The sequence below is a fragment of the Manduca sexta genome, chromosome 18 (assembly GCF_014839805.1).
Source record: "Manduca sexta isolate Smith_Timp_Sample1 chromosome 18, JHU_Msex_v1.0, whole genome shotgun sequence".
Lineage (NCBI taxonomy): Eukaryota > Metazoa > Arthropoda > Insecta > Lepidoptera > Sphingidae > Manduca > Manduca sexta.
The window spans coordinates 2,068,264-2,081,197 of NC_051132.1; the positions used below are offsets into that span (position 1 = coordinate 2,068,264).

General features: G+C 39.2%; 1 protein-coding gene across 3 annotated transcripts in view; it reads left to right on the forward strand.

Moving 5' to 3' along the window:
• The window catches only part of LOC115447111 (Y+L amino acid transporter 2), a 52,645-nt gene that overhangs the window by 11,172 nt on the left and 28,539 nt on the right, over window positions 1–12,934 (forward strand). Inside the window, exons 1-2 of one of the 3 annotated variants that reach the window (XM_037440241.1) lie at window positions 2,829–2,847; window positions 10,226–10,472. In XM_037440241.1, coding sequence (XP_037296138.1) covers window positions 10,329–10,472 — 144 coding nt within the window. In that variant the 5' untranslated portion in view covers window positions 2,829–2,847; window positions 10,226–10,328. Of the gene's footprint in view, window positions 1–2,828; window positions 2,848–6,956; window positions 7,022–10,225; window positions 10,473–12,934 lie in introns of those variants that run through there. The other 2 variants (XM_030174045.1, XM_030174046.2) reach the window with 2 other exon arrangements.

Consider the following 12,934-nt stretch of genomic DNA (forward strand, 5'->3'; position numbering starts at 1 on the left):
TTACATTATTATATTCTGTGCGCCAACGCACACTGCTTTGATGTTAGGAACACACCTACATTGCTTAGACAACAGTAAACTTTATAAAATAGCAATAAAGCTCAAATTGACTCTACTTATTAGTTAGAAAACGTTTGTATGGGATAAAGAAAAGGACTGTTTTTAGGGTTTTTCCGGCAATTATTTGATATTTTCTCGCCGTAAAAACCATCCTTGAGCTTCGACGAATATTAGAAAAAAAGAATTGGCCAAATTGGTCCAGGCGTTCTTGAGTTATGCGCTTACCAACACATTTAGCGATTCATTTTTATATTATAGATAAAGCTTTTATTTTCACTTTGTACTTGACAGTTTAACAGCGACTCTTTATTTTTATAAGTAATGTGTGACGAATCGCTTTATTTGTGCCAACCCTAACATACGGGTCCATAGATTTGTTCCAGTTAGTTTACCGTACCTAACGGGTTCCAGTGACCTTCATAAGGTTGCCTGTAGTACGATAACAGTTCTAGACACATTTTTGGTGTTGTGACCCTGGCTACGCAAGCCTGATTAGCATGTTTCATTGTATTTAATTATAGAATAACACCTTTGTTTATATTGTTTTTTGTGGAACGATTATTGTCTATGAGAACATCACTTTATGCGTCAAATTGTTTTAAGTATATATTTATAATAGGGTTGCTTCCTTCCTTCTTAAGGCAATGGAGAGATTGTGTGATCGAGATCTCCGAGATGAGGCTCTAACTTACCACCCTCTACATCACCAACAACACGCCTACTCCTCTGGCAAATCAACCGAATCAGCGCTTCACAATGTCATTACGACAATAGAGAGCGCACTATCAACTCAATCTTCAGCGCTTGCAGCCTTCATTGACATCGAAGGAGCTTTTGACAAGACGCAGTTTAACAGCATAAGCCGTGCACTGCTCAACCATGGTGCTGACCCATCCACAGCCAACTGGATAGGTAATATGCTAAGGAAAAGAGCGGTGCAGGTGACAGTCAATGGCAAAGTCCGAGCCATTGTATCGAAAGGCTGCCCACAGGGGGGAGTAATATCGCCACTCCTGTGGAACCTCGTAGTGGATGACCTAATTAGGTCACTAAACGAGGCGGGCTTCCACACTGTAGGCTATGCAGACGATGTAGCGATCCTTGTTAAGGGAAAATTCGAAGGCGTCCTATGCGATCTCATGCAAGGGGCCCTCAAAATCGTCGAACGATGGTGCCTAGAACAAGGACTAACGGCAAACCCATCGAAAACCGAACTCGTATTGTTCACAAGAAAGCGAACTATAGAAAATTTTCGCTTACCTAAATTACAAGGCACCACGTTATCTCTTACAAAAGAGGTGAAATACCTAGGTGTCATTTTGGATGATAAACTGTTATGGAATAAACATCTGGACCACAAACTAGAAAAGGCCTGTATCACATTCTGGCAGTGTAAAAGACTTCTCGGCAAAACTTGGGGCGTACACCCTAAAATTGCCAGATGGCTATATACTGCGGTGGTACGACCAATCACCACCTATGGAGCTGTAGTCTGGTGGCCCAGAACCAAACTATCCACAGCTAGAAACAAACTGCAGCAATTTCAGAGATTAGCGTGTACAGCTACAACGGGCTGCATGAAAACTACACCCACAGCTGCTTTAGAGGTCCTGTTGGGACTGCCGCCCCTGGATCTGTTTATCCAACAAGAGGCAGCCTCAGCAGCAGTCAGGCTAAAGACACTCAAGCTCTGGGGTACAGCAATAGGTGCCCACGCCGAAATTCTGGTAGAGGCCATCAACTATAAACCACTGATGGCCGCTCCCAACGACAGGGTACCCAAACAATATATCTTCGGAAAAAACTACACCGTAAGGCTGACCGAAGAACAGCATGACTGGTCTGGCACACACGAACTGCGAATATACACCGATGGGTCTAAGACCAGGACAGGATCGGGGGCAGGTGTGTTCTCACCAGAAATTAACATCAAGATATCAATGGCCTTAGGCGCACACAGTTCCATCTACCAATGTGAATGTGTCGCCATCACGGAGGCAGCCAGAGCAGTGGAAAAGCGGGGCCTTATAGGCCACAAAATACGCATTGTATCCGATAGCGCTGCTGTATTACGAGCCCTTGATAGCAAGACCATTCAATCAGGGCTCATACTAGAGTGCCACCAAGCACTGGAGGGTATAGGAAAGACTAACTCAGTTACCCTACAGTGGATCAAAGGGCACAGTGGCTCTCTAGGAAATGACGCAGCTGACGAGCTGGCAAAAGAGGATCGGACCAGACTTTACTGGGTCCCGAACCAATAATGGCGCTCCCCTTTACCAGCTGAGAACATGGCTGCGTCACAGAACACATAAACTACACGCGGATCAATGGGCGAGTATCAGTACATGCAGACAATCCCGGGAAGCCGTGCCACACCCGGACTCTCGTCTGACTAAGCGCCTTTTATCTTTGGACAGGGCATCCCTACGCATAGTCGTAGGTACCATTACTGGACATTGCCCACTAAACAAACATTTATATGTTCTAGGTATAACCGACAGCCCCCTATGTAGGGGATGTCTGTTGGCCGATGAAACAGCTTACCACGTCATCCTGGAATGTGAAGGAGTAGCTGCGCAACGGGCAAAAATCCTCGATTCGCCGGGGTCACTCCGAGAAGCCTGTGGAGACACCAGGAGGATCCTGCGCTTCTGGAAGGAGTTAGGCTGGCTTGCTCTGTAGCCGGCATGCACGTCACGCACAATGGCCCGACTTTTTTTTTACGGGCTAAGTGCGGAAAAAGGAGCCCATAACCAATACCAATACCAATAGGGTTGCAAAAGGGTTATTTACTTTTTATATTCTAGTCCAGCTAAATGATTTCATTAGTGTAATTATGTGTTGATTTAAAAAGTTTTAAACCATAACACATGTCATATCTTCCTAATATATTTATTTTCTCATTAACTTAGTACAAAGAATGCACGCAGAAGTCTTCGAAACGTGGGGAATAAAAACTAAATTAAATTAAAAAAAAAAACAGTTATGTAGTTTTGTTTAGGAGTACCAAAAACTTTAAAATACTAACTCTCAAATGTCCTGTACTCAGTACAAGGAACACAAAAGCCGCGTCTCAACTCTCAACCTTGAGCAGCCCCTAGCGACTCACATTCAGCAGCTGTACTCCTTTGTGAAACACAATGATGTCTGAGACGCTGATCATGTGTGCACAAAGCCCTGTAATTTGTCGTCAGTTATAATTCCTGTCTTTTAAGACGAGACGGATTCTCATTCCGAGGATTGCGATCAAGAAGGCTACATCTGGAACAAAGGACCTGTCTCTACCGATTACTCTCCTGCGCATCTCGTATCACTGCGTAGAATTTGTAGAGAAATAATGAGATTTTCATATAATCGGACCATCTTGTTAGTGAACGACCGCGCAATCTATTGCTTTCGATGTTCCCCGCCACAATCAGTTATTTTAAATAGTAAGTCTGAGTATATTCAGTTATGAATCGGTCGACAAATTAGCTGTTGTTAGGTAGTCCATTGGCTCAACATCCTGAGAGATGAGATGTTAAGTCTTATTATGTCCAGTAGTTACACTGGCTACAATGTCTTTCCAACCGGAGCACAATAGTGACTACAGACTGCTGCTTGGTGGCATAAATAGACATTGCGGTGGTACCAACCCAAACGTACTCCCACATATGAGAGACATACTACCACTAAAAATAGCAAGTCTTGATATTTTTGAAAAAGAGCAAGCGACGGAGCTATAGTTATTTTAATTATAATCGACTGATGTGACAAGGAATATCGCAATTTTAATGACCGCTTAAGGTTAAGATGTTTTAATGTCACGATCCTTTCGCTTACAATCGAGTCAATGCACTAAACTTCAAGCTTTTATGATTATCCTTACTTATTTCATTTGCCGGTAACCTCAGAACTTAATGTGTTAAAGTGTTTTCGATTTCAATAAACTGATAATTTACTTTTTAATATCATACGCCATGAACGTAAACAGAATACGAACACGTGTTGAACTTACAATTATAAAAATAAAATAATGTAAATACTGCTTAGCGCTCGACTTTTCGAGATATGTCAAAGAAATAGACGTTATATCTCATAATGCCTGGTAATAACACTGCCTACAAAGTCCTTCAAACCGGAACACAACAATCCTGGTCTTAAGTTGGTCCGCGGCAGACATTGTTCTATGTAGTGTGTACCTACTCAGCTAGATTAATACTAGAAAAACCATTAATCAAGACGCCGTCGAAAACTCAAAACTGTATGTCAGAATCAGTGGCGAAGGATGAAATTTTCTGAAAGGGAACTCGTCACAACTCATAGGTACTAATAATATGCATAAATGGGATGCAAATCGTTCTGATTTTACATTAATTATGAAGGAAGCCGGTATGAATCGGATTTTGTGGACTCTTCGCTATTAGTTAGAGTTATGACAAAACGCGTGCGAACGTCGTAGCACGTCCGTAGCGTTACTACGAAGAAAATGACGCGGTCAACCTCCCGAACAATGACCCAGTTTCGTTCGACAACACTACTGTTTTCCGACCACTTTGCCTTCACTCGAATAACAAACATTATTTGTTGAACCTAGACACGCTGGAATTGAATGTAGTTTGAGTAGAAGTTTGTAATACATACTTTAACGGTGTAGGAAAACATCGTAATTACGATATTGTTCTTGTATGTTTTTTTTTAACCTTGCTATAAGTTTGATGGCCTGGCAAGGACTTATACAAACACACCGGAGTTTTACGTGAGTGGGTGAACGCTTTAGGCGCTCGCAACCTTTGAAAATTAAGTGACCATGCTGAGCGCAACCCACTATAGGGTTACGAATCTCGTCTCAGGACGGTCACTGGGAGAGGATGGAGACATTAACGATTATGCCTAATTCCATTGTTATAAACGCGATGAGGCGTGTTACGTGCTTGTTAACTGTTAACATAACGTATGACCTCTAGAAATCTGGAATCAGGGCCTAGTACAGAAATCCTACACATTTCTATATAAGACGCAATGACAACCGACAAAATAGTCTTACAAAGATAGATACTCTGTTGCGGACTCCGCTACATATGGCCTTGCTATAACAATCATTTATGTATATCCTGCGTAATTTAAAAAGGAGTGTGTAAAAATACGCAGATCTTAACATATCTTTACCACGGAATTAATAATAAGTTAGTCTGAATGAAAAAAGCCCAGTTTCTAACAAGGCTCACCATCAATGTTTTGTATTTTTTTGTGTTGTAGTACAAAAACATACTATGATTTTTTGGTCGTAGTGTTATTATTAAGTTTTGTATATAGTGATATGTTGCAATTTAATGGAAGTTTTTTATTTAAATAGTTTTTCATGAAACATGTTATGAAGAATTTTATAACCGTCAAGGATTCCATTAACTTAGTATCTACTACGTGTGACGTCTCTAGACGTACCCCGAGTGTTTGCAAAATTCGTGGGGTATGAATTATTAAAGAAAGGTGTTATTTAGATTACAATTACCTTATTTTTTTTAATACTTTTATTTTTGTACTACCTATAAATAGTACTCTAAATCTTCCGTTATGAAGAATTAATGGAATTATTGTTCGATCTCGCATAAAAAAAACTGTTTAATTTTGTTCTGAACGCGTAGAAGCTATGATCAAGTTATAATTTAAAGAGGGTCACCCGCAATTCTTTGGAGGCCTCTGAATCCTCAAGGAATATGTAAATAGGTGATTAGTATTCCGAGAGAGTCGACGCGTGCCGTATACCAATGTAAGTAAAAAGTTGGAGAGTCCAAAAAAACCTATTGTCTATTCATTGAATATATTTTTTTACAACGTTGGCCTCCAATGTCCATAACCACCTACAATACAAAAAGAATTATGTATTCGCTGCCAGATGTAAAGAAAATAGAGATTAGGAGAGAAAGTGCTTATAATTAATAATTTAATAAATAGTCCCAACTCTTAGTAATACGTTAGAAGTTCTTTAGGTGTATGTAGATATGCCTTTAGTCCATTTGCTGGTGTAATGCTAGTTTGTAAATTTCATATACGTCCTGAATTCTGATGAGGAATATTAATCTACTTACTTACTCATGATATATTAGTGAATGGTCAGTACATTAATAAAAAATAATAACTCCATTCCTGCCGCTTCCCTTTGTGAAGAATTTTTGTGGAATCTAATTATCATCAGAACGATTTGCAAAGCGCGATTATGCATATAAGAACCTACCTTTATATTGTGTCCGCTTCCTTTTCGGAAAATTTCATCATTCGCCACTGCAGTACATACTATTTGGCACAGGGGTGCAAATATTACGTAAAATATTCGCAATATCTGCAAGCTCTATTCAATATATTCTCGGTATTCGTGCGTTTCAATTGCTATTCGATAGGATTTCTTTGTACAATAAAGTAGTTGTTAAATTTCTATTTACGACATTCTGCAAAGAAAATTGGAGAAGTTCTTTCAACTAGCACTATTAAACTTAAAATGAAATGCATTCGATTTTGCCCACAAATATTTTCATTCAGAAATTATAATAATATTACGAGTGCCCGACGGGATAAAACAGTAACGAATTTCCAAAAATCTATTCTAAATGCTCGCTTATGTTATAGGAACTAGTAAATATTTCATAACATTTGGATTCTTGAAATTATTGACTAGGAAGTCAGCTGTCCAAAGCGTAAGTTAGGCAGTTTCTGTCGATGCTGAAACGAAACTTGTATTTGACCACAACACTGACACAACTTGACTCTCACTGATATAATGCAAGCTTTACATGACCCACTCGACCTTAAACCCAAAACAAATTACATTATGCTCGCAATTGAGTTAATGTAACTCAAATCAACGTTGCAACAGCGGAAGTGGTAAATTTGTGGCCATCCTCTTGGCACTCACGTTGACTCATTTGTCTGACATGGTCGGGAAGATAGCAGCGCCGGCGATCGCTGCGCGCTTCGCAAGAAGGTATTGAAATTTTCGTTTACTGTCTCCCTTCCATTTGCTTTTGGAGTTCACAAAACTACCCACTTTTGTGCCTTAACTCATTGAAGGCCCTAATTATTGAATTTATTTAGGTCATAATAGGATATATCTTGGTTAAAATTCTTAATCGATAACTCAAGTATGTACAGATGCATTGTGCTGTTGAGTAAAATCATTGCATGTAGTTTGTCTTCAGAAATTCCGAGCAAACTATCTTAAGGACGCCGCATTTCTTTGTGTTATTTTGAAGCAAATATTCGGCTCCTTGAGGAGTTTTTTAACGGTTAAAATATTACCAATCTAAAATAGGTCTTGGAGGAAATACAATGAATAATTATTGTTTTGAAAATATTTTGTCTCCTTTCTTTAGTATCAGCGCTGATCTGATGGAGAATTGATCAAACATGACCGCACATTTTTTGGCTACAATAAAATTTCGTCTTTATGGAAAATTAATAAAGTCGAAAATCTAAGAGATATTTTGTAATGGATACAGCAAGTTTTGCATGTTTTTCGATTGTATTGGACTTACATAAGGTTGAAATCATTAATAGCAGAAATGTACGGGAACATTTCCGCTAGGTCGGCGCTGGCCCTTAGACGATAAAATATAGGTCAAACAAAAATGGCACAACATTTGGCACGTGTTTCTCTTCTGCTTTCCTCTTGTCTTAAGGAAGATTTCTACTATATAATAGCTCATGTGTGCTCATGGTAAAAATTTGCCCTGATTTTTCAACCAAAGACAAACTAAAGAACAAGCAAAATTACCGGCTTTTGGTCCATGAACATATGCACCAACTCTAGCTTGACGTATTGAAAAACGGATTTTTAACCAACGTAAAATAGAGTCTATATTTTATATCACTTACATCAATACTCTGATTACAAATTAAATGAAACTTAAAAACCAAATTTATAAATTATACTGTATTCCGCATACCTTAAGTCCGTTTTCCAGTACATAAATCCGATGGAGCGTTAAGTCTGCCATTCCATCCAAGGGAAGTCAATTGCTCTTTTGTACCAGTTAGATGCAATTTTTGATCTATTGTAAGGAGCTCAAGATATCCTGTAGTGAGGATATGTCGGCAATAAGCCATTGACACCAACAAAGACCCCACTAGGATGGACGCAATCATACTATTAGACGGTCTGGGCGGCTCGACGCGCGTTCGTACATTGAACTATTATATAACTAAATCGATCACCTTGGCATTACTCGAATGTTTATGCTTTTTAATCGATAAAAAAGTAACTCGTATAGCGCTCTATTTAGTAAGTAATATAACATTCTAGAATAAGTGCTGTCTATATCTATAATGGGTAGGGAAAATCGATATTTAAAGAAAAATGTTCTCATTTTATTTATTTCTTTTTTTAGGATTATTTGACAGGGCTACAAACTACAAATAAATTTTTAATAACAATACTGCATTGTAATTTGTTCCCTGCATGTTTTAAATACACTGGAGTTGGTTTAAGTTAGTAAAAATGTAGAAACCGAAAGTATTAGAGGCCTAACGTCCGCCCTGTGGATTGGGGGCGTTTGGAGAATTCCACCACGGTATCCCCTGCCTGTCGTAAGAGGCGACTAATAGGGGCCATCGGGGGGTCGCCGGCGGGCAGCAGGGGGCTGTCCGCCCTTAGTGTACGTTGTGCACATCTCGCACATTGTGATGATCCCCGGAATGGACGGCAGCGTGGAAGGTAGGCCTCGTGCTGCCGTTGACGCCGAGCGTCCTTCGGTTACGCGGGGGCTTCTGAGCACCCCCCCCTCCCCCAGGAGGAGGAGACGGGCCGCAACAGGCGGCACCGGGCAGGGACGACTGCGGACGAAATCTTAGACATCTCAGTCAGAGGAAGCCCACAGTCGTAATGCGCCGAAGAGGGCCACCGCGGAGTTTTAGTTGGTATGCCGTGTGTTGTATATAGGTTAGGCACTCGGCCCGGCGGTCACCCGAAGGTCAAGATCCGGGTGGCTCAACGCCGGGCCGTAAGGCACGGTGAACCCAACATAACCGCTCAGTCGCCTCCCCTCCCGAAGCCTGGGCGGTAGTCATAAGGCACTTTCTCCGCGAAAACAAAAAAAAGAGGCCTAATGTAGAAAGTATGTTTATGGAGGTGGTACCTCCGTCTGACAGATAACAAACTGTAATTATATTTTATTCCCTAGTTTTCTTGATGGTCACAGAGTATCAACTGAATGTTTTGTAGAGTTAGAAGAAATGCATTAAAACCTAATATAGTACCTTATCGAACCGCACCAGCCTTTTTTGTTGAAGTGATTGCTATACTTACAGACGTATATGAGTACGCGCACCACTATAAAGGATGTTGTTCACAGCAACAGTGACAATCGACCCCTTACATATTTTAATGCCATGTGCACTGATACCGCTGATATCTTCCATCAAAGCGATTCTGAATTCATGGCCTTGGCTGGCATTGACTTGGAACATAATTCCACGCCCAGTTCTATACTGTGATTTGGCAATACCTGTAGTCTGATATTGTTATTGTTCATTACTTAAGTAGCTTACATTTTTAACTCTCAATGTGAGAGAATTTATAATAAATAAATAAGGTAACTTACCGTCAAGCGCTGCCATCAAGATACTCGTATTTCACACGAAAGAAAGTTAAGATTAATAAAATAAAAAACTTACAGTACAATACTGAAGGTCCATTCTTGCATAAATTGTTTCTGCCGTGATCAGCAACAATTCTTCAAACAGATACAAGAGAATAATTATCTAGAAACAATCTAGATTTAAAGCGGAATTCGATCAAGGACTAACCGTTTCTAATCCGTTGATCATTATTGCTGTTGTGCTCTTGCCTCTGGCGTGTACCTATTAAAATTTTATTCGTTATCCGACTGCGAAACGAAAGTTGTGTTATGTATTTAAAAATAAAGGTGAGAAGTTGTCTTAGGATGTAGGATATTCCGAGGCCAGTGATAGGTATAAAATTAGAACTTATTTTCTGCTAATATATGTCGCCAACAATCCAGATTATAACCAAATAATGTGTGTTCTTTGGCTTACTTTATTGAATGTAGACAGATTAGACAGATTTTCATGGTTGTTTAAGTTGGGTCTTTTGGTTAATCTTCCCAAATATTCAGTTATAATAACATTACACAATATTCAGTAGCTATTCTAATAATATTTTCTTCCCCAGGTCCCCGAAAAGCAAAGAAGCGGAATGCGAAAGCGTGACTCTCAAATCGGACCTGGATGCAGATGTGGAAAGCAAAGATGGCGGCGGCGCGTTGGAGGCGAAGATGTCGCTCCTCAACGGCTGCACCGTGATAGTGGGTTCGATTATCGGCAGTGGCATCTTCGTGTCACCCACTGGCGTGTTGAAGTACACCGGCTCAGTCAACGCTAGTTTAATCGTTTGGATCACGTCAGGAATTTTCAGTATGGTGAGTTTGCACTTCTTGCAATGGTGCTTTGTTTTTTGTAAACTACCCTAATTTAAAAGTATTAAGTAGTTTACATTTTAATGTTTTTTATCGTCTTCAGGGAGTAACTAGTGTTTTTCATGGTATAGTTTTCTAAGGAATTTTACTAAGTTCACAATTTTCGATAGCCCACCAATCAATCTGTTATTATCAGTGGTCTATCTTCCTATTCAAGAATGATTGTCCTAGATTAGCCTTGGTTATTGGTTTACAACTAAAATACGCTTTTTTACCTTTTAAAGTATCTCCGTTAAATTTAATAAAAAAAGGAAATAAATAACCTTAAGCCTAAATAAATGTTTAAATAGACTATAGCTTACACTAGATTGTCTTCAATACTAGGGTATCATAAATAATAACCAATATGGTAGCTTGTTAACAGTGAATTAAAGTAAGCAGGGTATAATAGGCCCCCGGGGCGCTTCGCAGAGGCTCAAGATATTGCTTGCTTCTAATAACTTAGGGAAGATATTTTAACGAAGCCTTGTTTTGATTAAAACGTTTGAGCGATATAAAATATTTGAGTTTTTAGGTATATTATGGATGCGAAAGTTTGTGAAAATGTTTTGCTGTTTGTATATTTGTTAGATGGAAACTTGAGCAACAAGTATCTGTACATATTTAGACGTAACTTGGTACACGGGTAGATAATGGCCTGAAGAAACATAGGTTTTTTTATCTCAGTAATTGGCTCACATTGGAAATAATAAAAAAATATTATCTGATTTTTTTAAAGATGATCCTGGCCAATATAGAATTGTATCTTGGAATTTTGTAGCGGGACAGTCTTCACGCAGACGAAACAGCGAGTTACACTTAGTATATAATATAATCAGTGTTTAAGCAATCACTTTGATACTCTCTCAGTAAATAAATCAACATTCTACTACCCAGTTACTGTTTTGAAAATGAAAATGATGTAAAATAAACCGTGTCACGTTGTGAGCATGTTTGCAGAGCAAGAATGTATTTGGTCGTTACATAAGTACAAATCCAGAAAAAATCGAACGGTGTACTGCCAACGTAATGTCGTCTTCGTAATCTAAAAGAGTGAACACAAAACTTTTGCTCGGGCTGGAGTCTTATGGCGTTAGGATCACCCATCATATCCTGGGATAGAAAACGCGACGTAAAAATGGATGCGCCATTCTGCCTACTTCTTCGGGAATGAAAGGCAGGAGCGTTATGTGTTTATCGCTTTAAAATACCACAATTGTCCCTGAAGTTAAGACGGGTATGTCGGTGTGACTCATTAATACGCCGCAGCAGCTTTCATCACTGCATTAGAGCCATCACTATAGCACCATAAGCCATTATCTCAGATCGCATCTGGAACAGAACATTTTATAGGGCTATAAATGTTAGGTGCAAATGTTTTGATAAATTATAATCTTGTATTACCACTTGTAATTACTTTGACTTTGAAACATTAAGTAACAGCAATATCGATTTAGTTTATATTGCCTACTGTAGACATAAAAGCTCAGAACATGTACAATTTAAGTTAGAACGGGACATTGTAATAAAAGCTAAAAGCATTAATTTTAATCTAATGGCAGAAATGTACGTGGCAGCGTATTATCCTGTTTAATGGATGTAAATCGAACAGTCTTGGGTTGAAATCCCAATTCAAGGATTTTTTTTATAAAATATTGTAATTCGAGAATCAGAAATTTGTTATGAGCAGTGGCGTTTACCCTCAGACGAACGATATTGCTGGTTGTAGAATATATTCTATATCCGCCCGGATAGCGATCACCGCATACAAGGTGTTAAAACCCGCCACAGTGGCCCACGTAAGTGCGTCGCGTCCCGGGATCAGCCAGTGTATATCCGGGTCCAACAGGCCGGCACAATTGTGTCGACTGTCGAGGGGTAATCGTCTCTCGTCGACACTTACCATCAAGTGCAGCGGGGTCACTGTGCAATGCCCGTATAGAAAAAAGATTTGCTGTTTTCAAAGTCGTATAAAAATAAATGCTTTGTTAACATTCAATTATCTTTATTGATTGTTGACGTACTATAATGACCAATTGCAGTTAAATTATCATGTTACTACATACTTCCAAGCCCTCATATCGTGTTTGCATATGATTGATTGTTTCGTTTATTGTAGGACAAGCTTCTCTTCACAATTTCGTCTGTATGAAAGTGATTTTTATTTATTTACACTAGAGGGGTTTTACAGAAAAATTTAGATCTACCTACTAGACCAGAAGTTCAAAATTTTGCTGGTTCCGGTGGACCCTCTGAAGCAAAATTTCTACCAAATTCCCCAGAATATGCAATTTTTACATGTAACAGTCGCTGAGTTTCTTAAAATATTATCTGCCTATATTGATAGGTGAAGTCAAGCTAACATTTTAGTTCTTTACTCTGGAAACCAGATAAATTTTCGTAGACCCCAGATTACGAATTGTGAA